Genomic DNA, 24,387 nt, shown 5'->3' with positions numbered 1-24,387 from the left:
TCCTTAGTCCCACCTGGAGAAAGACTTCTATGAATAGTTCTTGGAGCAAAGGGGACACATAAACCAAAATTTTAGAGCTTTTAAAAAATGATGATGAAATCTGTGAGATATATTTAAAGCAGTGATAGGTGAAATATAACAATACTGCAACACAATGTGTCAACTCTACTCAAAAATTTTTAAGTACTGTAACAATGATGAGAGACTAAAACGTAAATGAATTAAAAATACAACTCAATCAGGCAACAACATGCTGGCAAGGATGCGGAGAAAGAGGATCTCTTTTGCACTGCTGGTGGGAATGCAAACTGGTGCAGCCACTCTGGAAAACAAAATGGAGGTTCCTCAAAAAATTAAAAATCGAACAACCCTACGACCTAGCAATTGCACTACTAGGTGTTCATCCAAGGGATACAGGTATGCTGTTTCGAAGGCACATGCACCCAATGTTTATAGCAGCACTATCAACAATAGCCGAAGTATGGAAAGAGCCTAAATGTCCCATCGATGGATGAATGGATAAAGAAGATGTGGTGTATATATACAATGGAGTATTACTCCACAATCAAAAAGAATGAAATCTTACCATTTGCAACTATGCAGATGGAATTTCGCTAAGCGGAATTAGAGAAAGACAAATATGACTTCACTCAAATGAGGACTTTAAGATACAAAACAGATGAACATAAGGGAAGGGAGCAAAAATAATATAAAAACAGGGAGGGGGACAAAACATAAGAGACTCTTCAATATGGAGAAAAAACAGGGTTACTGGAGGGGTTGTGGGAGGAGGGATGGGCTAAATGGGTAAGGGGCATTAAGGAATCTACTCCTGAAATCATTGTTGCACTATTTGCTAACTAACTTGGATGTAAATTTAAAAAATAAAATGGAAAAAAGTACAACTCAAAAACAAAAAAACAGTGAACAAAAGGGGGGGGGGGATGTTAGAAGTAATGATAAAATCACACGTTGGAAAACAGGAAAATAAAATTAGGAGTATTTTGATTAGTTGGGAAAAAAATAGACAAGTCACTAGCAAACTTAATCAAGTAAAAGGGCAAGGAAGTAAAAATATAAAAAAGTAAAATGGTGAAAAAATAAAATAACTTTTAATTTTAAGGACTATTTTATACAATCCTACAAAAAAGTTTAGAAACCTAGATGAAATGGTAATGGCCTAGGAAAACATAATGTGTAAAATGACTCCAGTAGAGATAAGTTTAAGCAGACTAATTTTCATAAAGGAAATGGAAAAGGTTGTCGAAGAGCTATACTATGGAAAGGACTCTAGGTCAGATGGTTTCACAGGATAATTCTGCCAAACTTTCATAGTTAATCCCTTTGCTATATAATGTATTCCAGGGCACTGGAAAAGAAGAAACACTTCCAGATTATTTGTGTGAAGCAAATCCAACATTGATCCCTATACTAGATTGCAAAATAAACCCCAATTCTTCATTTATCCCTACATGCACATACTTCGCAATGGAGTTTTGTTGTGCCCTCCCTCCCTGACTCTGGGCTCAGCCGTGCAAGTTTGGCCAATAGGGTTTTCACAAAAAAGATGCAAGCGTGGCTTTGAAAATACCTTATGCAATTGAGGATTTCTCTCATTTTGCTCTCTGCCTTTATTATGAAAATTTTGTGTCTAACCTAGCCTGACCAAGCCATCCTGGATCAATCAAGGTATCTGACTGTCCCAGACAGATGAGTGGGTCCACGTGAGACCAGAAATGCTGCCCAGCCAAGTCCAACCTAAATCACCAGCCTATGGATTTGTGAGCTAAACACATACTTATTATCTTAAGGCATTGATATTTAAAATGATTTATTCACGACAACAGACAACTGATACAAGGGCGCCTGGGTGGCTCAGTCGGTTGAGCTTCCGACTTCGGCTCATGTCATGATCTCGTGGTTCGTGAGTTCGAGCCCCGCATCGGGCTTTGTGCTGACAGCTCGGAGCCTGGAGCTTGCTTCAGATTCTATGTCTCCCTCTTTCTCTCTGCTCCTTGCCTGTTCACACTCTGTCTCTATCTCTCAAAAATAAATAAACATTTAAAAAAAAATTTTTTAAATGGACAACTGATACAGAAATTGGTGCCAAATCAAAAAAATAATATATGTGACATTGGAGCTGAGCTGTGGGTGGGACTTGGAAAAATGATGAGAAAATTATTTTGGGAGGCTGAAAGATGCCTGAAAGAAACCTAGCACCTTGTAGTAACTTGGAAGGTGGAAAATGTATCTACTGAACATTTGGGCTTGAGGAAAGACATTCCTAGGCAGGATGTTGAAAATGTCAACTATCACTCGGAAGAGAATTAGCCAGGTTTAAAGTAGAATTTAGAGGGAATGTAAAGGTGCTAGAATAATAACTCATCTTCATCCCTTTAAGCCATTAAAAGATCTGACTTAAGATACAGCTTTAAGTAAAAACAAAGTCAAGGACTGAAAGACCCTTTGCCAAGACCTCTGAAAGAATCAAGGCATTATCAAGGCATTGAGAAAGAATCAAGGCATTATCTAATAGACTTTTCCAGTTGATTAAGATGACTTTGAGGAAACGTGAGATTCCTGTCCCTCAGCAGCTTGATTGATACCTTAAAGTATCAGTGATTAAACCCAGAGAGCAAGCAAGATCTCAAAAATGATGGGGTATGGCTTTTGGTGTAGAGAGTGGATTTAAATCAGGCACAGAAGATCCAAAGAACTTTTTAGGGAGCTATACTAATAAAAAGTGGCATCAGCCTAGATTAAAAGGGACTAAATGTAAAAAAGACTCCGGGCCCCCAGCTTTCTTTGGCCAGGACACAGGCTGAGGATGTTGTTCAGAGGCGTGTTTTCCAGTGCTCTCTTCAGAAGTGCTCAAGTGAAAGATGTAGATGGTGAAGCCAAGAGCCTTGGGAAACAATGGACAGGGATGTCACTTCCACTGTGGCAGATAAACTCCAATATGGCCTGCAATGACCCCTGCCTCCTAGTAGTCACACCCTTGTGTAACTCCCTCCTCCTGGGTGTGAGCAGAACCTGTAAGGTGCTTCTACACTAGATCTTAGCCAAAAGGCCGAGAAGCTATTGTAAGGTGCTTCTAATAGAATCTGGCTAAAGTGATGGTACGTCACTTCTGTAATTATGTTAACATATGATTCTAATTTCTATCTTTCTAGTGGACTCTAATGACTCTCCCTTGCTGACTTGGATGAAGTAAGCTGTCCTATGGAGAGATCCACAAGGCAGGGAAGTGAGGGCACTTTCTGGCCAATAACCATTCAATAGCTGAGGCCCTCAGTCCAGCAATTAAGAAGGAGCTGGATCCTGCTAACAACCACATGACTTCCCTAGTCAAGCCTCAAATGAGACCCCCAACTCTGGCCAACATCTTGATTATAGCCTTGTGAGAGGTTCTGACGCAGAGGACCAGAGGACTCAGGTAAACCGTGCCCAGTTTCTGAACCCACAGAAACTCATAATAAATGGGCGTTGTTTTAGTTTGTGGTGATAACTAGTTATTTACTGTTACGCAGCAATAGAAATTCGAAGCATTCCCCATCTATAGAGCAGAGGGACCTGCTCATACACTCCCAGTGGGACTTGGGAATTGCTATGGGCCAGTGACTGCTATCTGCTTCCATCCTGACACTTCCCAAATGATAGCTCTTTTGCTATTATCTTGTCTCTGTTTTCGTCCACTTATGTTGGCCATGTGAGAGGCTTAGCCTCTCCTATATCCGGTTCATACGTCCTTGGCTCAAGCGTAGGCGCAAGCAGACCTTACTTAGATGGTGAAATCCTAAACCCGACTGAGATTTTCGAGGGCTTTGGGATGGGAATGTGCGTACTCGACATGTGGAAATGATGTGTTTAACTGCGGCCAGGAGGAAAAACTGAGACAGCTGCCGAAATGGCCCCACGTGCCTCATGGTGTCCGCATACTTTGTTGCATGGCTTTGCCACGCTCTCCCATTCTGAGTAGGATTGGTTGTGTAACTTGGCCTTGGCCTCATCAGTAAATGGGACGCAAGGTGAGGCTCGAAATGACTTGCCTGAGTGAGCCTTCTCTTTCTTGTAAGAGCAGCGTTACTGCGATAAGAAGATGACGGACACGTGGGACAGAGCCTGGTTCTTCCACGTGCTCCCAGCCAACAACTGGTTGAACTGCAGATGTGTAAGTTAGCCCAGCCGATGTCGTCGGAAGCACCTCAGTCACATGAGCAATAAACCTTTTAGTGCTGTAAGCCTCAGGCTTTCTGGTTGCTTGTTAGGCAGCGTGATTTTAACAGTAGTTAACAGCTACAATACCCAACCTCATAAAGATAAAACAAAATAAGAAACCAAATATCAATCTCTTATTCATAGCAATGAAGTTATTGCCAATTTTGCCAATTTGTAATGATTTAGTGTAAATCATAGGTATAGGGACGTCTGGGTGGCTCAGTCAGTTAAGTGTCCGACTTCGGCTCAGGTTTGTGGGTTCAAGCCCTGCTTGGGGCTCTGTGCTCACAGCTCAGAGCCTGGAGCCTGCTTCGGATTCTGGGTCCCCCTCTCTCTCTCTGCCCCTCCCCCACTCCCACCCCTCTCAAAAAAAATAAACATTAAACATTTTAAAAAGATCATATTTATAAATGATACATTTGTCAAATATCATTGGATTAATATCAATAAGAAAATCCCCAAAAGAAAATATCAGCAAACAGAAAGCAACAGGGCATTGAAGATGATCGATCATGACTCAAGTGCAGCTTAATGGCTGAGTATTAGAAAATCAGTGAATACAATTCCCCATTTTAATAGATCTAAAAAGCAATTTGATTATGGTTGCTGAAAAGTCCTCTGACAAAACTTAACACTCATTCCTGATTTAAAAAAAGAAAGTTGGGGCTCAGGTCACAATCTCTTGGTTGTGGGTTCAAGCCCCACATCGGGATGTCTGCTGTCAGCACAGAGCACACTTCAGATTCTCTGTCTCTATCTCTCTCTCTCTCTCTGCCCCTCCCCCACTTGTGAGCTTGCTCTCTCTCTCTCTCTCAAAAATAAACATTAAAAAAAATAAAAATAGAGTCCCTGGGTGGCTCAGTCAAAAGTCGGACTTTGGCTCAGGTCATGATCTCACGGTTCCTGAGGTCGAGCCCCGAGACAGGCTCTGTGCAGACAGCTAAGAGCCTGGAGCCTGCTTTGGATTCTGTGTCCCTGTCCCCTCCCCCCATCTTTTCCCCAGCTCGTGCTCTGTCTCTGTCAAAACTAAATACTAAAAAAAAAATTAAAAATAAATAACAATTGAAAAAAAATCCTTGATTTGTAATTTCATCATCTCTTTTCTGTTTCCATTGACCATTCTTTCTCCTTCTTGTGGGTCACATTTTCTTGCCTTTTCACATGTCTGGTAAAGTTTTTTAAATGTTGGGCATCGTACGTTTTTTATTGTAGAGAGTCAGAATTTGTTGAATTCCTTTAAAAAAGTGTTGAACTTTTGTCTGGTGAGTACTTAAGTCACTTATGTATCACCTTAATCATTTCAAGGCTTGGCATGGTGGGCTTACGGTAGCCTTTCTTCTTGGCTAGTTTACTTCTGCTACGGTGGAGTGACCCTTTGTATCTTCACTCTGAGTGTGCTGGGTATTTAATGAGGACTTTCCACTCTGGATGGTAAGAGCTAAAAACTTCCCTTTCCTGTGTGAGTTCTTGGAGCTCATAGCTTATAGCTCTTCTGTTGTTGTTTTTTTCTCTCTCACCCCATGGAGTTTCATTATGTGTATGTGCAACTCAGAATTCAGGAAAAGACCCAAGGAGACTCCTTTGCAGATGTCCAGCTTTCTTTATGTAGTTCCCTTCTCTCTGGTACTGTACCACAGTAAAGTTTGCTCTTAAATTTGCTATAGCCTTCTTTTTTTCTTTTTAGGCAAAACTTTTTTTTTTTTAATGTTGATTTCTTTTTGAGAGGGAGAGAGAGAGACAGAGCATGAGCAGAGAAGGGCAGAGAGAGAGAGAGAGAGAGAGAGAGAGAGAGAGAGAATCCGAAGCAGGCTCTGGGCTTTGAGCTGTCAGCACAGAGCCCAATGCAGGGCTCGAACTCATGAGCCATGAGATCATGACCGGAGCCAAAGTCGGATGCTTAACCGACTGAGCCCCCCAGGCGCCCCGTTAAGTTTGCTATAGTCTTCTTGATTTTTAGTCTCACTCTGTTCTCAACTCTGCAAGGTTGCCAGGCTCTGCTTGGGATACACTTCCTGCACTGTGGACTGGAATTTGTCTCCAGGCAGAAAGCAGGGGCAATCATAAGGCTCCCTTCATTTTTTTTTTTTTTTTCTTTTCTCAGGGATTACAGCTTGTATCATGTCCAAAAATAATTGCCTCCTATATCTTGTCCATTTTTCTGGTTATGGTAGATATAACATATGACAAATGCCATTCCAGTTACTCTGCGATGGCCTGAGGAAAATTGTTACCCAGCTCAATTTTGATTCCATTTCCAGCAGTTTCTCAATGTAGGAATCTGACCTAAATCGGAGCACTGGGGATGCCTGAGGGGCTCAGTCAGTTAAGTATCCAGCTGTTGATTTTGGCTCAGGTCATGGTCTTGGCGTCATGGGATCAAGCCCCACATAGGGCTCTGTGCTGGGCATGGAATTTGCTTGGGATTCTCTCTCTCCATCTCCCCCTCTCCGCCTGCCCCTTTCCCACTTACAAGTGCACACACTCCCTTTCTCTCTCTCTCGCTCTCTCTCTCGATAGATAGATAGATAGATAGATAGATAAAACAGAGCCCTGGCTAATGAGTCTTAAGAGTTCACAGAGACAAACTCTTCTAGCTATTTCTATTTTTACCACAATCTCCTTGCATTCACTTGCTGTCAGATTGGGGAAACCCCTCCCAGTTTCACCTACTGTTCTTAAGTTATTGAACCACGCTTTCCGAGGAATATCTCCTAGCTGTTTGGGATTCTATTGTTCTTGGGAATCTCATCCACCCTGTTGTTTTCCTCAGGTCCCCCTTGCGCACATGCTGGTCCATGAAGCTTTCATTGCTGTTGGTAGTTTGTAGGTTGCCTCCGTTTGCTTGTATTTTTGGTGTTTTGGAGGAAACTTTGTCACCTAGTTTTGTTGCAAATGTATATGGATATTCTGTTTTTGTTTCCATGTAGTTGCTCTGTGAGGATTTTGGAAGATTCGAAAACTATACAACCAGCAGCCTAGCCACCACTTTCCTGGAATCTGGTAGAAGTTTTAAGAGCCTGAATATAATTTACCATGCTCTTGCCTTCTGTCTCTGCAATAATAGAAGCATGTGTCAAAATGTAGCCTGCATTAGCTCGTGTCCCTGAGTTATTACAATGAGTAGAACTTGCTTGGTGACTCACCATGGACAGGTAGCATGAGCGAAAAATAAATTTGGTTGTTTGAAGCTGTCGAGATTTGGAGATTTTCCGTTACCGCTGCATAATCGAATCTATTTTGAGAGACCTTTCTACCCAACCCAATTAATTTAGTTGCCTTCAAGATGGCCACCGTAAGTTAAGAAAGAGAGAATGGGGAGAAGTATGAAGAGAAGGGGGAAAAGAAATAAAAACAGTTGGAGAGTTGTCGAAGTAACTTTTAATGTTGATGGCACATAGAATAGATTGGAAATAGATAGCTTACTAAGGTTTGGTTCACCCCCATTATATAGAGTGGGGTTCACCCCCATTATATAGAGTGAATAGTACCCTCTGAAATCTTTTAATGTGGTACTGCTGTAACTAAATTACCCACTAATATGTTCTAATATATATTACCCTATATCTCTCATAATTACCCACTATAGCATCTCTCTGACCAATGACTCTCAGAAGTTGAAAGAGGCAGAGGCCACTTGACTTTTCTTTAAAGTGAAGAGTTCTTCAAATAAAATTACAAAAATTGTGGTTATTTTAAGGGTTTACCTTGACAAATGAATGCATGTAACCCTCACAATAAAATGCCTTAGAACTATTCGGATACCATGTCAAATTATAATGCTATAATTTTCCATCCTACATTATTAGCCTGATACTGAAGGATGCTCAATTGTTTCTTCCCAATTCCTTGGTTTCTGACTATGATCATTGAGAAGGGGCGGGGCGGGGGGGAGAGCAGGGGGATAGTGGTCCTAAACACAGAATTCCTGAATGGCAGAACTCCCAGCCATAAGTTCTATCGTAGACATTTGCTACTTTGTTTGTTTGTTTGTTTGTTTTGCCTTTCAGCTGCCAGTTACCTCATGTCTAATACCAAAGGGGGTATTTAGTGCTCTTGTAGTTTCAAAAGAACAGAAAACCCAAACCAGACTTGATTTTCAGATACCTACATCACCTTTCCCTCCCAGCCTAGTATTGGTTCACGAACAAAATGGTAGCAGAGATAGAGGCTAATCTCATGAGCTCAACAACATGGATTTCAGCTCTCCAAGAGAGTCAGGGCAAGAGTATCCAGCAGTGGCAGTGGAGATCGTGGGGGCTCTAAGGTAGAAACATCCTTAATGTGTTCGAGGAACAGAACGCAAGCCAGTGTGTCTGGCTGATAATGAATAGCTGGAGAGGAAGAAGGGCTGATTATGTAAAGCTTTGTTAGTCATTGTAACAGGAAGCCATGGGAGGATATTAAGGACGGGAGTGACGTGATACTAGGTCCATGTTTAAAAGATCATTTCAGGTGCTATATAGAAGATGTATTGTTACAGGCAAGAAGGGAAGCAGGTGACTAGTTACAACCCCTTCCAGCTCACTGCTATTGCAGTGGTCCAGATGTGAGAGGTTGGGAGGCAATGGTACAAATGGAAAAAGTGGCTTGACGGTTGATGTGTTTTTGAAGCCAACTTGCTGAGGGACCGCACACGGGAGAAATCAAGAGCGGCTCATGAAGTTTTGGTCTGAGCGACTGGTTGGTTGGTTATGCCATCGACTCAGACAGGGACAACTGGAGAAGTAGATTTGTGGTGAAAACGGGTAATTCTGATTTGGCTAGGTCAGGTTGGAGATGCCTGATAGGCTGCCAAATGGAGATGTCAAGTAGGCAGTTAGATATACAAATTTGGAGTTCCCAGAGACATCAAGGTGGAAGACACAGATGTCTTGGCAACGTGGACCACCCTGAGCCCTTATTGTGATATCTAACGTGGTATGGAGTAGAAGAGAAGAACCAGCCAAGTTCAATTGTTGGCACAATGGGTTATAGTTGATACCTTCCAATAGGGAGGAGGCAGTGATTTATCGTTCCTAGAAAAGACACTTATTCTGAACATGGAGTTCCTTCCCCTGCCATCATGTGTCTCTAGACGTAGCACCTGTAGGATTACCGAATACCTTATACGCAGAGGGTATCCCACACTACACTGCTTCTTGCTTAGCTCATAGCAGCATTCAGTTCTGTGCTAAAAGGCCCATATAGGGATTGCGGCAAGGAGGTGCTGTCATTTTCCACAGGATTTTCCAGAACTGGAAGGGACTCGGAGACTCCAATCTTTCTGGGCACTGACTTCAAAGTGTGGTCCCCGACTTGCTCCTATTTTCTCTGAATAGGGTTTCTGCTTTTCGAAAAATGCAAAGCACAGAAATCGAACCTCTTCACTTTCTGAGTAAGGAAACCGAGGCTTAGAGAAGAGAAATAACTCAAGACCCCCAGGCACTACCTCCTTCTTGGCTGCTCTCGCCCTGCTCCTAGAAAGGCTGTGGCAAGCCGGGAGAAGCCAGAGGACAATTTCTGTATGCAAGGATCCTGCACCTCGTCTCTGAGTTGTGATGGGCTTTCTTTCCCTCTTCAGCTGGGAGTCCTATCATGACCCTCCCAAGCTCTGGTGTGTGACAGAGTAGGATCTGAGGTGAAAAACAAGGGGTCCCGAGGAGGCACGTGGCAGGTGAAGAGGACAGCAGAATCATTCGCTAGACAATATCTTTAACTGGGGGACTGGAGGCAACTGAGAACAGTTTTGAAGGTGCAGACTGAAGCGGGGGTGGGGAGGGGTGGGGGTGCCAAGGACAAGGGTAAGGCTGGGGAAGCCAGTTGCCATTGGTCCTTTTCCACCTGCTGCGGCTCTGCGGGGAGGGGCTCGGCGCTTTCTCTCACACTGATGGATCCAACTCCAGGATGCCCAACTGTGCCTGTGTGTGTGTGTGTGTGTGTGTGTGTGTGTGTGTGGTGGGGTTGCAGACGTGGGGACTCCTGTCATTTCAGAGAAGATAGCCTTTTCTGCCGACACGACTCTCCCAGGGTTCACACTGACCCACATTTCAAAGGTGGGGAAACGGAGGCGCGGAGGGGAATCCAGGCGAGTCCAGGCGCTGTCCACCCACTCTCGCATCGCAGGGCAGCGTGCGCTCGGGAGCGTGGGCTCTAGCGCGGAGCAAGATCCCAGGTGCGGCGGCCACGGGGTCCCTGGCCCATCGCCGCCACCTCTGCCAGCTCGCCCGGCCTCGCCCTCCAGTCCGGAGGTGGTTCGCGACCTCCCGGAGGGCGGAGGGCGCGGGTTGGGGGCGGAGCCTCCTTGTTGTTGTTTCTCCAGGGCGCCGCCCCTGAGGGGGGCGCGGACCACGCGGCCGGAGGGCCCGCCTCCCCTCCCCCTCCCCGCCCAGCTCGCCCGCCTCTTTGTATCCAACATCCGGGTTTCCCCGCTGGCTCGGCTCCGCGGCCGCGGCTCAGGAGCCATTTTGGACTCGGTTCAGCTCCCCTCCCCCCACCCCTCCCCCCGTTCATGGCCCCTCCGGACTCGGCCCCTGCGCCCGGGGCCCGGGCCCAGCCCCGCCGCGCTATGCCTGAGTCGGGCGCGCCCCGACCCGCGCCCCGCCGCCGCCCCCCGGCCCCCGCGTCGCCCCGGAGCCCGGGCCGCAACCTGCGCCGCCCGCAGCGGCCCTGAGCCCGGCCCCGCCGCCCGGCCCTTGCAGCCTGCACGCTGCCCGGGGACGAAGGCGCAGGAAACGCGCGGGGAACGAGACCGAAGGAAGAAGCGGGAAGAAGAGCGCAGCCGCCGCTGGGCCCTGCGCGCCCCGGGAGCGCCGCGCGGCCCTGCCCGCGGGCTCCGGGTGTCCGCGGGGCGGCGCCGCGGAACATGACGGCGCCCTGGGCCGCCCTCGCCCTCCTCTGGGGATCGCTGTGCGCGGGTAAGGACTGAGCGCGGCGTGGGGGGCGCGGGGAGGGCGCGCGGGGCTGGTCTCGGGCGCCGCGCGGTGTTTACCAACAAAGGGCGGGCCCGTGGCCTCCTCGCCGCGCCACCTGCACCCAGCTTGCACCTCCCGGGGCGGGGACTGGGGGCGCGCTGGGCGCCGCGCTCGCCAATCTCGGGGGGACGGTCTTGTTGGTGCGGCGGCCTGGCGACCCCGTGATCGGGGCCGGGGTCCAGTGCCTCGGGGTCGGGGTTCAGGCTTCTCGGGCGCGTGGAACCCGGGGAGAGCGAGAGGGAAACCGGAGCGTGGGGCAAGTGGCCAGGCGGGGTGGGCAGATCTAACCCGGAGGTGGCGGGATTGTAGGCGCAGAAGGGGCTGGGGGCAGGACTGCGCGACCCTCAGAGCCACTAGGTGTAGCCAAATGAAGGGGGCTGCTTCACACATCCTGGAGGAGTCCCCTGCACCCCATCCCACCGGCGTCTGCGTCGTGGTTCCCCGCGAGGCGGGCAGTTGGCGCCAGCTCCCACCTACGCCCGCTTTCCCTGCGGCGGCCCCAGGACGCGAGGTGCGGTCGCCCCACGGACCGCTTTGTTTGAGGCTCCTGGGAAGAGAGGTGGGGTGCGATGAAACACTAACAGGTCCCTGTTTGTGCCTCTGGGAAGCACGTGGCGGGGGCGGGTGACCGGCGGGGCTGGCGTTGGGCTCGCGTGCCTGTGGAGGAGGGTGTGTGGGTGCGGGTGCATACAGTGGGAATTCCGCCGGGAAAAGCGCTTTTCCCCAAGGCCGAAGCAGTGATTTTCCTCTTCGAGCGGTGCTCGGGCGCGCCCAACTCGGGCTGCGCGCAGGGATGGGCTCCGCGCTCCAGTTCGGGTGGCTCCAGGCAGCCCTGAGCAGCGTGGAGAGCCGCGCGTCGAAGCTCCAGGGAGAAGCCCCGAGAGGTCGGGGCGGCTGGTGCGCGGCAGCCGGGGCGTCGGGTCCTGCGAGTCTTTGTTCCCAGCCCCCATTACACATGCAGCGCGGGTCCCCTGCTGCCCGCGGTGGCAGCAGCGCGGAGTCTGGGAAACCCGTGAAGGGCGGGGCCTGGCCTGCAGGGGCGGGGCAGGGATCCCCGCGCTGCTGCGGGGGTGGGGACGGGGGAATCTCCGTCCCATCCCACCCCCACTCTCCCGCCTCCTTTTAATGTATCACAGCTTAGTTGTCTGCGCTCGAAGCAGGTGAGTTCTCCTTGTGGAGTTTGGAGCTGCGTAGCCTGAGTGCAGGAGCAAGAGGACGGGGACCCCCTTATTGGTCCCCGGGCCCAGTGTGGGATGGGGCGTCGCGGCTCTTTTGGAGCCATTTCTTGTGTGGTAGAAGCAAAGTGATGGTGTTGAACTCTGCCTTTTAAGTGCTGCTTTGAGATGCTTCTGAAGAGAAAGAAAGGCATTGCCTTCCAGAGGAGCCGGCTGCCGACTTAATAGGCACGCGGCAGCCTGCCTGGCTGTCTCTAGATCCCTCTCGAAGGTCCCGGGCTCTTTCAGTCCTCTCCCTGCCTGCACAGGAGGGTCTCCTCCTAGAACAGGACAGCCTCAGACCTGGAACCCTCATCCTAATTTGTCTCACTCTGGTCTCGCCAGTCTCACTTCCCTCCTTGATGAGACTCGGCAGGGGGGAATGGGGCCACTGGAAGGACTGCGTTTCCCTCCTTCCCTCTGCTCCCCCCACCCGGCCTGGGTAGTGCTGAGCAGTGTTCCTTGCAGAGTGGGGCAGCTAGACTTAGACTGGAATCCAAGGACCTGTGGTCCTGCCCTAGGAGGAAGGTGGGGTCGCTAGACGTTTCTGGTGGCCACTGCCCTGATCTGTGAACAGCTATGGGAAGAGCTGCCTCAGGTGCAGGTAGGGGAGAGCTGGCTCTCCTGTTCTTTGAGTTCATGGATGCCCTTCCTTCCAGCTCCTGGCTTGCTGTTTAGAATTACCCCCGTCCTCTGCAGCACGCAGTAGGAGGGTCAAGAACAGCACTGTCCCACAGAAACGTAGCACCAACCACATACATACCTTAAAATGTTCTAGTAGTTGTGTCAATAAATGGGAAAAGAAACTGGTGGCTTAGTCTGCTCGGACCGCTCGCTGTATTAAATACTATAGGCGGGTGACCTAAATAACAATTTATTTCTCATAGTTCTAGTGTCTGGAAGTCCGAGATCAGTGTGCCAGCATGGTAGGGATGTGGCGAGGGCCCTCCTCCCGGCTTACAGATTGCTGTCTTCTCACCGTGTCCTCACGTCCTCACGTGGCCTCTCCTCGTGTTTGGAGGGCCAGGTAGAGAGGGATCGTTCGTCCTCTCCCGCTAATCCCAAATTGAGGGCCCCACCCTCATGAACCAGTCTAACCCTGGTTACCTCCCAAAGGCTCCAGCTCCAAATACCGTCATATTGGGGGTTAGGGTTTCAACATAACGAATTTCGAGGGGACACAAACAGTCTATAACAAGATGAAATTAACTTTAATGGTATATTTATTTAACCTGATATATACAAAGTAATGGTTTCACCATGTAATAACTATTAAATCACCTAATGAGATATTTTACATTCTTTCTTTTTTTTTTTTGGTACTATCATCAAAATCCAGCATGTGTTTTATTTATTTATTTATTTATTAAAAAAAAATTTTTTTTTTAACGTTTATTTATTTTTGAGACAGAGAGAGACAGAGCATGAACAGGGGAGGGGCAGAGAGAAAGGGAGACACAGAATCCGAAACAGGCTCCAGGCTCTGAGCTGTCAGCACAGAGCCCGACGCGGGGCTCGAACTCACGGACCGTGAGATCATGACCTAAGCCGAAGTCGGACGCTTAACCGACCAAGCCACCCAGGCGCCCCGAGCGTGTGTTTTAGAACATCTCAACTTAAACTTTCCCCGATTCAAGTGCTCAGTAGTCCCATTTAGCCAGTGGTTTACCATATTGGATGGCGCAGGCCTAGAAGAAAAGGCAGAACTTCTGCTATGCTATCATAATGGCTCATGGTGCTTGTTACAAGATCACTGTTCAGTTAGTTCTGCAAGTTTTTTGGGTTCTGGGCCTGGCCTAGTGTCCTTGCGACAAAGTAAGTTATTTGGTTCTTGCCTTGCAATGGAGATCCTGGACACGTGTCTGTATATCTTTTAAGAACTCTTGACATCTATCTCTGTATTTCCGGTTCAAATGAGGGTAGGGTGGAGAATGTTCTGAGTGAAATGTCCGGAGCCACTAGGGGAGGAGGACCTGACCCTTGTCTGTCCTATCAGGAACTGCCCGCTTTGACTGCCCGCTTTGTCCTCATAGGCTGGCTACTCTCTGACCCAAAGATGTGTGTTTCCGCAGGGGAGAAGTGTGTGTGTGTGTGTGTGTGTGTGTGTGTGTGTGTGTGTGAATGATGAGTGTAGGGACCCTCAGGCTTGGTCTGGTGGTGACTGTTAAGGACACAGACTACAGAGCCACTGGGTGCTGGTGCCATTCCTCAGGGAGAAGTGTCCTTTGCTACCCATCCTTGTACCTGCTGGGTACTCTAGGCCAGTCGCTGGCTGGCTGGGCTGCCCTTTGGGAGGAGTGGGCACCCTTAATCTCTTAGAGGCCCTTCCGAGGTAAATGATAAGAGAAACTCACCCAGCCTCCCAGGCTCTGTAGCTGTGTGCACACACAAGTCCTGGAACCCCGAGTCTCCCACAGCTTGGGTGTACTACCCTGCAGGGCTTTCTGGGCATCGAGAATCACCAAATAGCACCCGGACTTCCCCTGGCACTTCGCCTAAGGAATTGCCTTTTCTTTCTTTTTTTTTTTATGTTTATTTATTACTTTTGAGAGAGAGTGCATGCGCATGGGGGTGAGGAGGGGCAGAGAGAGAGGAGAGAGGGAATCCTAATCAGGCTCCACGCTGTCAGTGATGAGCCCGATGCAGGGCTCGATCTCACAAACTGGGATCATGACCTGAGCCGAAATCAAGAATTGGACTGAGCCACCCAGGCACCCCACGAAATTACCTTTTCAGGGAGCCCAGTGAAGAGTGCCCATCTTACAGCATGGACCTTTGTATCATGAGTCCCCTCTGAGATTCTGATGAAAGCTGTGGACTCTTCCCCCTGGGAAAATACAAATAAGAGAAAAAGCATGTGCATGTGATGGTCGGTACATGCATTGTGCATACGCACTTGCTGTTTTGCACGGATACCAGGAACCTGGAGCCCCCTGGACTGGGCTCTGTGAAGTCCTGGCTGTCCTGCACATAGCCACTGTACCGGTCCTTAGGGACAATTCATTGTCTTTGGGGGTGCACTGGGCTTGTTCCCACATGGCTTCCTCTGCTTTCCTTGTTCTAACCACTGGACATGACTTCTTTGCTTCTGCCTTTTGTGATCCCTGTATAGTGTTTCCATGCTAGCCCCTGGTCTCTGCCTTCTCTTCCTTCCCCAGGCACACCACCCCCCCTTGAGTGCCAATGCATTCACCCCCTTCCTAGGAGCTTAGGGTGGTGCAAGTAGGGACCAAGGGACATCAAGTTAGAGCTTAGATTCACTTGTAGATACTGGCTTGTTACTGTGGACTGAGATCGGGGGGCTCAGGGGGAGTTGGTCTGGGGAATACTTTTGAGAATGAGACTGTATAGACAGCTCTCAGGCATGGTCCTGGCCGGGTAGACTAGAACAGAGTTTCTCGATTCTCAACACTATTGTTGATCTGGACCCCTTCTTTTTGTTTGTTTATTTTTGAATGTTCATTTTTATTTATTTTGAGAAAGAGAGTGGAAGAGGAGCAGAAGGAGAGGGAGAGAGAGAATCCCAAGCAGGTTCCGCACTGTCAGCGCAGTGCCCCAGGAGGGGCGCACTCTCCAGAACCCTGAGATCATGACCTGAGCCGAAATCAAGAGTTGGACGCCTAAGGGACTGAGCTACCCAGGCACCCCAATGCTAATAGCACTTTTAATTGTGACGACAAAAATGTCCTAAACGGAGGGGTTGCAAATCACCTCAGGTTGAAAACGTGTGATCTGGAATGTTCCCATGCTTTTAAAGAGACAGTTGTGGGAGGTGGGGTTATGGCTAATGCCTAGGGCACCCCTCCTCTCCCCCTTCCTGCATTCAGGATGGGGGGTTGGCTTCTTCTCAAAGCCAGGGAGATCCCTGTTTGTTCAGCCTGCTCGGCTTTGAGAGTTTGGTTGGAAATGAGCGGTTCGGGAGTACTTCGGCCAGCCAGCAAGGAGAATCCTGGCGTCCTTGAGTTTTCCCAAAAGCGGTTCGGGTTTCAGGGAGGCGGCCGTGGGTGGCCAGGCAGCCTGCCTGCCCGCCTGCCCGCACCCGCCCACCCGCCTCTGCCTGCCGCCTTGAGCTTTGCACTGGGGCCTCGCCCTCCCACTCGCGCAGAATGTCAGGCAGTGCGTGTTGCCCGGGCCGCGGTGCCGCCTGGAACCCGGGGGCCGCGGGCCAGGGAGCCGCCCGCGCAGCGGCTGGGAGCTGAGGCTGGCGGCGGGCCGCAGCAACTCTGGGGCTGCAGCAGGACGCGGGCATGCCCCTGCCCTCGAGCAGGCTGGCCACCTGGCGCCCCGCCGAGCCTGGGGACGCCAGCGCAGGGGGGCCGCCTCTCCTCCGAGGTACTGGCGCGGGCCTCCACCCTGACCTCGGGGAGTGGGCGGGCAGGCCCCGGGAGGTGGGGTGGGCAGCACCGTGGCCAGCCCTGAGGGCCCCGACCCAAGGGCTTGGTCCCTCCGGGCGCCTGTGTGTTGGGCTTGGCAGGTAGGCAGCCCCGTGTCTGTTCTCCACGCCTCTCCTGACCTGCTCGGAGCTCTGCGAGGGAGGGCTTTCTGGGGGCTCTTCTCTGATCTCAGGCCCTGCAAGACACAGCTTGCCCGGGCATCAGATTGCACACTGGGCTCTTAGAAGATGCAGCCCCAAATGCTTGGGTTTCCAACTTCTCCACTCACTGGTGTGTCCAGGGTTTATTTTAAAAAGGGCTTCTTACTGGGGTTGAGACTACGTTCCATCCTGTTGCCTTCTCAGAACTCTTTTTCTTCTTTCCCTTTTCTCCCATTCAGTCACCAATTCTTTGTTCTAGAATAGATACCCACCCCCTTGGGGCTTCCTCTTTGGTCTTTCTTCGCCAGACTCGGGCCCAGCGTAGCCCGGAGGTGCTTGTTTCTTGAGGACCTGGTGGTGCCACTCCTGGATGCCCAAGTTGGGAGTGGGGGCCGAAATGGGGGAGAGGAGACGTTGCTGCCTTCTTCTGAGTCTCTGTGTTTTAAATTGCCCAGCGATGTCTTTGTCCGAGGTACTGGAAACCAGGTGATGATTGGGCTGGGGGTAAGCCGTGCCTCCTCCTGGCCCAAGATCAATCACGGCCTCCTGCCTCTGGACAGCGCCGTGCTTCGCCCCGGTTTTTCCAGTCTTGCTGTACACATACGTGTGCTTTTATTCAGACTCTCTGGGGGAATCGGCAGCCCTAGCTGGGTGTTCTCATTCATGGACATGTGGTTATTGGGAGCAGGTGTTGGAAAGGAAGCCTGCCTCTCTGGGCAGATGTGTGGCCCCCCCCCCGGGGACCTTCTCTAGGGGCCTGGCCTGCCACACAAAGGGACTTCTCTGGTCAGCTTTTGGGCTGGAGCAGAGGTGTTTTGTGAGGTGAGCTTGCGTTCTCGTTTGCAAATGTTCCTCTGCGGACTATTTCAGTTCCACTCTGACAACCAAGGAGGCTAAAATTAGTTCCGGAGAAGGAAAAGGAAGGCTGGTTGGAAACCCAAGCCCTTGGCTGGAGGTTGGAGAAGGCTGCTTCCCGGAGTTTGTGGTCAAGCGTTTCGGAAGATGTGACCAGACCAGCTGTTGTCTGTCCATCCGAGGAGAGGGCGGGGCCTCTGCTGGCCTCCTAGACCTGAGCCAATGGTAACAGGAGGCTGACTTGGAAGCTGCCTCTCTTGAATGTTAATGTCAGGATGTTTTTTCCTTCTGGCTTGTGTAGTGGTGCACAGTGTTTTCAGGTATGAGGACAATGCCTTTAATGTAATGTCTAATGTCACTGACAACCCTCCTTAACACCCCTCCCCCCCCAATCAATTCAGAAAGCATGCATGAGTTCTCAGAACCCTGGGCTGACAGCCATTGGTTAAGATTGTTTATTTATTTATTTGATTGTGGTTTTTTGGGGAGTTTCCTTGTCACCCAAGTTTTGACCTTCCCTTCAGGTGCTCATAAGCCAGGCAGACCAGGGCCTACCTTAGACCGCTGGTTTGGGCGGGGACTGGGTTGGAGAGGAGCCCTGTGGCTCAGGCCTCGTAAGGAGGTCTAGCTTCTCTGTGCCCTGAGGACCTGGGGGTCAGAAATGGAGGGGCGGAAAAGTTACAGAGGTGACTTCTGATTTCCCTTTCCACCTGGCTGTCCCCTCCTGTGAACCCTCCACCTGAGAGTGGGTCCTGCAGGGCCACTCAGGGGAAGGAGAGCCAGGGCAATGCAGTCCTGCCTTTCCTTACCTGAAAAACCATTTCCAAACCTCCTGTTACCCGGGACTCTCCTGGTTAGCCACCCTGGGTGTAGTTGGAGGAGTGGAGGTCACTGTGGCCAAACTTCTTTTCCCATTTTAAGTTTTATTAATTTTTAGTCTTACAGATAATGCACATACATTCAGTTGCAGAAAATTAAACATTACAGGTAAACCAGGGCCCTTTACCACCCCTGGCCCCCGTCTGAGTCCTACACGTTTTATCTGTGCATCTGTCAAAGTACTTAAAGAAATAGAGTTTTTAACCTAAAATGGTATTGTACCTTTTCAGACATTTAACTGGAGTATAAAATACAGGTAGAACAATGTAATTAGAAGTGACAGCTTGATGAATTTTTACAAACTGAATATGCCCAGGTAATCAGCATCTAGATTGAGAATCAGAAATTTACCAGCTCCTGTCCCCACCAGCCCTTTTTTGCTCCACTGTAGTCTCTACCCCCATATCCCTAAGGGTAACGACTCTGCTGACTTCTCCCAGGACACGTCCGTTTTGCCTGTTTTTGTGCTTTATATGAGTGGAATCTAACAGAGTGAACTATTTTGTGTCCATTTTTTGTTCACCGTGTTTGCGACTTACATCTGTATTGTTGCACGTTCATGGCTTTTAAAGTCAGAGATGCGTTTCAACAGTCTTTCTCATACATATGGATCAACCCTGATCTTTTTAACAGCTGTTTAATGTTTCAAAGTTTGTATGTAGACCACATTTTATCGAGTTTCCTATTGATGGACTTTCTGATTGTATATAGTTTATGCAGATTGGTTCTCGAGGATAGATGATAAGAGGAATCTGTGCTTCATAGAACATGTATATTTTGGTTTTTTTTTTTTTTAAAGATATATTTATTTAAGTCATCTTTACTCTGAACCTGGGTCTTGAACTCACAACCCCTGAGATCAGGAGTTGCATACTCTGCCGACTGAGCCAGCCAGGTACCCCAGGACATATGTATTTTAAATTTTAATTGATACTGAGTAACGGCTATACTGTTCTCCACCCCGCCCCCAGGCCACCCAGGTGACGGCAGTGGGAGCAGAAGCTGGGTGAGATGGCAGGTGACCCTCTGCAGAGTATGTGAGCCTCTCCTCCCCCTCTAGAAATGCTCGATTGCAGAGCATTCGGGGGGACTGGGAAATAGCCCACTTCGTGAAGGGTGCCCGGGCAAGATCTAGTGTCTGAGGAGAGCCAGAGAGGCGGCTTCCTGTGTCTGAGTCTCCTGCTTACTGTGTCGATAGAGGAGAGGTACAGTGGACTAGCCAGTATATGCTGGTCTGGCTTTGGGATGGATGTGGATGTGTGCGTCTTCGTGAGCTCACTGGCCGTGTTTTATGCTGCCTCCGTCCTCCAGAGCGAGGGAAGCACTTGCTGAAGGTTGTGAGGGGCTGTGGGTAACAGGGCACCCCTTGTGAACCCGGTGCATTTGCCAAGATCATGGCATGGCAGGATCCTGATTTCACATGCGGTGATGATGGTGGGGGGGGTGGGGGGGTGGTGGTGTAGGAGAGACATTTACAGAATTCTTTTAGAATCTGGTCCAAAGCTTCTCATGACGGAAGGGGGCTCAGATGAGCTTCGCTTCCTGGCTGAGTGTGTGCGGTGTGCCCTTGTTTAACTTTCTGCCGCGATCAGTTTGAAATGACTTGTTCACCGGAGCGTCTGCGTTCCTGTTCTCCCTCAGCATGCTGCCTGCTGTTCCGCTGCTGTTCCACTGGGGTTCCTTGTGTAAGCCCACTTGTCAGGCTCTGCTTATGGATTTAGGGGACAGTGGATTTATGGTACTGTTTCTAGAATGAGTGATGGTCGCAGTCGCCTGTCCCACATCGTACAGGTGATGTGCACGGTGTATTAGACTGCTAGGGCTGCCATAGAACGGATGACTTTGAAATACCACAGACACTGTGGCTTCCATAACTGAGGCTTATTTTCTCACAGTTCTGGCAGCTGGGAGTCTTCCTCAGGGGGCCAGCAGGAGTGGTTTCTGGTGAGCTTGCAGATAGCTGCGTGCCTCCTGTGTTCTCACGTCGTCTTTTCTCCGTGTGGGTGCACATACAGCAGGTGTCCTTCCCTTTCCTATAAGGACACCAGTTCTATTGGATTAGGGCCCCACCCTTATAACCGAATTTGACCTTAGTTACCTCTTTAAAGGCTTTATCTCTCCAGTCACATTGGGACTTAAGAATTTTTTTTGGGGGGGGGGATATAGTTTGGTCCCTAACAATCTGAAACAATAAAATCGGTTGAAAGAGAATTCTGTTTCCCTCTTGGGTTACCCTTTGGAGTAGAAATTACTGTTTTTCAGACCTCTGCCCTTCGGGTCTTGGTTAAACACTTTCCACGGACAGTCTGATCTAGACAGGTGATTGTAGTTTCTGTGTATGTGTAGAGGAGAAGTCTCCCCTTTGGTATTATGTGTTCCTGAAAATAGTCTAAAACCTGGGTAAAAGGTAGATGTGGAGGCTTCCTCTTTTGATGACCAGGACCAACCCTCTTTCTGAAGGCACCTGGAAAAGATAGACAAACTTGGGAAACATCTCTGGCTGAAAGCATTGTACAGCTAAGAATATAGGGAAGACCTACCAAGTCAGGATCTGTGTAAGAACAGAGGCCCAGGGTAGTGACTTTGACATTTGAGTCCTTTTTAGTTCTTCCATAGGGTTGCATTTTCATTTGATAGCCTTGTGGGGCTTTAAACAGAGGGTAGTGAACCCCTCCTTTTGAGTTGGAACCCCAAAGACATGAGGGTAAGGGGGAACCAAAAGAAGATAAACTTAAAAAAAACTTTTTAAAAATATTCATTTATTTCTGAGACAGAGACAGAGCATGAGTGGGGGAGGGGCAGAGAGAGAGGGAGACACAGAATCTGAAGCCGGCCCCGGGTTCTGAGCTGTCAGCACAGAGCTGGACGTGGGGCTCGAACCCACAAACCATGAGGTCATGACCTGAGCCGAAGTCGGTCGCTGAACTGACTGAGCCACCCAGGTGCACCAAAAGAAGATAAACTTTAAAGTAGGATTAAGATGTTCTAGAATTAATGGTGCCCTCAGCTGCCTGCTGGGAACACATGTAACATCATTACAGGAGTATAGCACCTCAAATTACTTTCCCTCAAATTATTATTTTTTAAAAAAATTTTAACAATGTTTTTTATTTTGAGACAGAGACAGAGCATGAGCAGGGGAGGGGCAGAGAGAGAGGGAGACACGGAATGGGAAGCAGGGTCCAGGCTCTGAGCTGTCAGCACAGAGCCCGACGTGGGGCTCAAACTCACGGACCACGAGATCATGACCTGAGCCGAAGTCAGACACTTAACCGACTGAGCCACCCAGGCGTCCCTTCCCTCAAATTGTTTTACAGTTTTGTATGTATCATGACTGGCTGACCATTGAAAATAAGTAGCCAGCAGAAACATCAACAGTTGAGGCAAACTTGGGTGAGCTCCAAATTGGCATATTGTTATCATATGCGTTATCATATGCATATTGAATAATAGTGCTTGCTATGATCAAGGAAGTGGGAATTTCAGTCGAGAGCCGTAAAAATATATAAGAACCGAATGAAAAGTCTGTTACAGATCTGTGTTGCACACTAACAGAAGTTAAGAACTCAATGGATGATTTTATCACGAGATTAAGTGAAAGTGGAGAGACAAGTAGTGAACTGGAAGATAGATCAGAAGATAATACACAGACTAAACCCCTGGAAAGACACAACAATAATACAGAAGAGAGGGAAAGACGCAGAGAGGCCGGAGTGAGATGGCCTAAGATCCACAATCAGGGCCACAGTAATAAAGGGCAGAGAAATAAAAGATAGAAGTAGAAAAGAACTTTGCAAAATGAATGAAAGACATTAAGCCACAGATTCAGGAAGCCCTATGAACCAAATAAGATAAATAAAAATTCCACACCTGTTCTTATGCCAGCCAAATTTCTGAACACCTAGGAGAGAACCTTAAAAAGCAGCCAGAGGAAACAAGGCATTACGATCACAAGAGTAATAGTTATATTGACAACTAACTTCTTAAAAACAGTGGATGCCAGAAGACAGTGGAACGATAACTTTAAATGCTAAAGGAAGTAATTGTCAACCTAAACTTGACAAGTGAAACTCTTTCAAGAATGAAGGTTTCAAGTAAAGAGGGTGTTTTTCAGGCAGAAGGCAAATGATCTAGAGGGGAGGTCAGAGATACAGTAAAGAAGGAAGAACACTGAAAATGATAATATTTGGATGTTCTAAAAGTTCTTTGATTGGCCACCAAGAGGATGAAACTATCTATGAATGTTAGGTTTTGATAAATCAAGGAGGGATGCTGTAATCTCTAGGATAACCACTAAAGGATAGAAAGATGATTCTTGGGGCGCCTGGGTGGCTCAGTCAGTTGAGCATCCGACTTCAGCTCGGGTCATGATCTCACAGTTGGTGGGTTCAAGCCCGTGTTGGGCTCTGCTGATAGCTCAGAGCCTGGAGCCTGCTTCAGATTCTGTGTCTTCCTCTCTCTCTGCCCCTCCGCCGCTCACACTCTGTATCTCTGTGTCTCTCAAAAATAAAAATGTTTAAAAAAAAAAGAAAGAAAGATGATAACTTTCAAGCTAATACAGGGGACAAATGGAATAGAGAATTCTCAAAAAGAAAGCAGATTAAGGGAACAAAGAGTAAGAGATAGACAGAACTAATCCCTGATGAGTATAAGATGCAAAAATCTTTAAAACATTCACAAATAGAATCCAGCAGTATGTAAAGAAATTATATCATGACCAAGTGTTTTAATCTTAGAAGTGCATAATTGATTTAACAGTTGCAAATCCATGTTAACAGAGCAAAAGAGCCCACAGGATTATCTCAGTAGATGCAGAAAAGGCCTGTAGGGTATAATCTTTAATCAGAGTAAACCAATTTGGAAATGCAAAGGACCCAGAAGAGCCAAGGCTATCTTGAAGAAAAAGAACGAGGTGCGCCTGTTGGATTTCAGGATTCGTTGTAGAGGTAAAGTAATTAAAATGGGAAGCTTTTGGTGCTAGATAGTTAAATAGACAGTGGGAGAGAATAGAAAGTCCAGAAATCTGGACTTCTTTAAGCAAAGAAGGAACAACACAGAAATTGGAAAATGGAAGCTTTTCCAGTAAAAGTCAAAGCATTTCAGTTCTTTTGAAGTGCTATTTCATAGAGGTGAGAAATTGTTTCAATATTGGTTATTAGTACCAGTTGATGGGGCTTCAACAGGGGAAGAAGTCATCCCTTTTGGTGTCTTAATGTTACAAAATTTCATCTTGTAACCCTCGAGCTATGTTGATATGGTATATTTATTTCCATTTGTTTACTTTCAACCTGTATTTGTGAATTTTTGGTTTCAGATTATTCAGTTTTAGAATTTTCATCTGGTTCTTTAAAAAAAAATTTTTTTTTTAAACATTTATTTTTGAGAGAGAGAGTAGGGAGGGCAGAGAGGGAGAGAGAGACACACAGAATCCAAAGCAGGCTCCACGCTGTGAGCTGTCAGCACAGAACCTGACGCGGGGCTCAAACCCACGAACCGTGAGATCATGACCTGAGCTGAAGTTGTACCCTCAACCGACTGAGCCACCCAGGTGCCCCAGGTGACCTTTCTTGGTAGACATTTGTTGTGGGATCTTTTCTGGGCCTTGTTGGGGGGCCTGTTTTCCTCCACTGTGCTGGTCTTTGATTTCTTTCATTTTGTTTTCTCTTTCTAGAACTCCTGTAATTTAGGTGTTGAACTTCCTGGACTGGGCCTCTAGATTCCTTGTCTTTTCTCCTTT

The 24,387-nt window shown here is 48.4% G+C and overlaps 1 protein-coding gene across 2 annotated transcripts in view; it reads left to right on the top strand.

The window, feature by feature from the left end:
- The window catches only part of ACVR2B (activin A receptor type 2B), a 43,563-nt gene that overhangs the window by 2,735 nt on the left and 16,441 nt on the right, over positions 1-24,387 (top strand). The window contains exon 1 of one of the 2 annotated variants that reach the window (XM_042954595.1): positions 10,921-11,111. The exons of the other annotated variant lie outside the window; for it this stretch is intronic. Within the exon in view, the coding sequence (XP_042810529.1) occupies positions 11,060-11,111 (52 nt within the window). The 5' untranslated portion in view covers positions 10,921-11,059. Of the gene's footprint in view, positions 1-10,920; positions 11,112-24,387 lie in introns of those variants that run through there. 2 annotated transcript variants of the gene reach the window in all.

The sequence above is a fragment of the Panthera leo genome, chromosome C2, assembly GCF_018350215.1.
Source record: "Panthera leo isolate Ple1 chromosome C2, P.leo_Ple1_pat1.1, whole genome shotgun sequence".
NCBI classification, from domain to species: domain Eukaryota; kingdom Metazoa; phylum Chordata; class Mammalia; order Carnivora; family Felidae; genus Panthera; species Panthera leo.
Note: the sequence above shows the minus strand (reverse complement) of the source record. Positions and strands in the feature narration are given on the sequence as shown.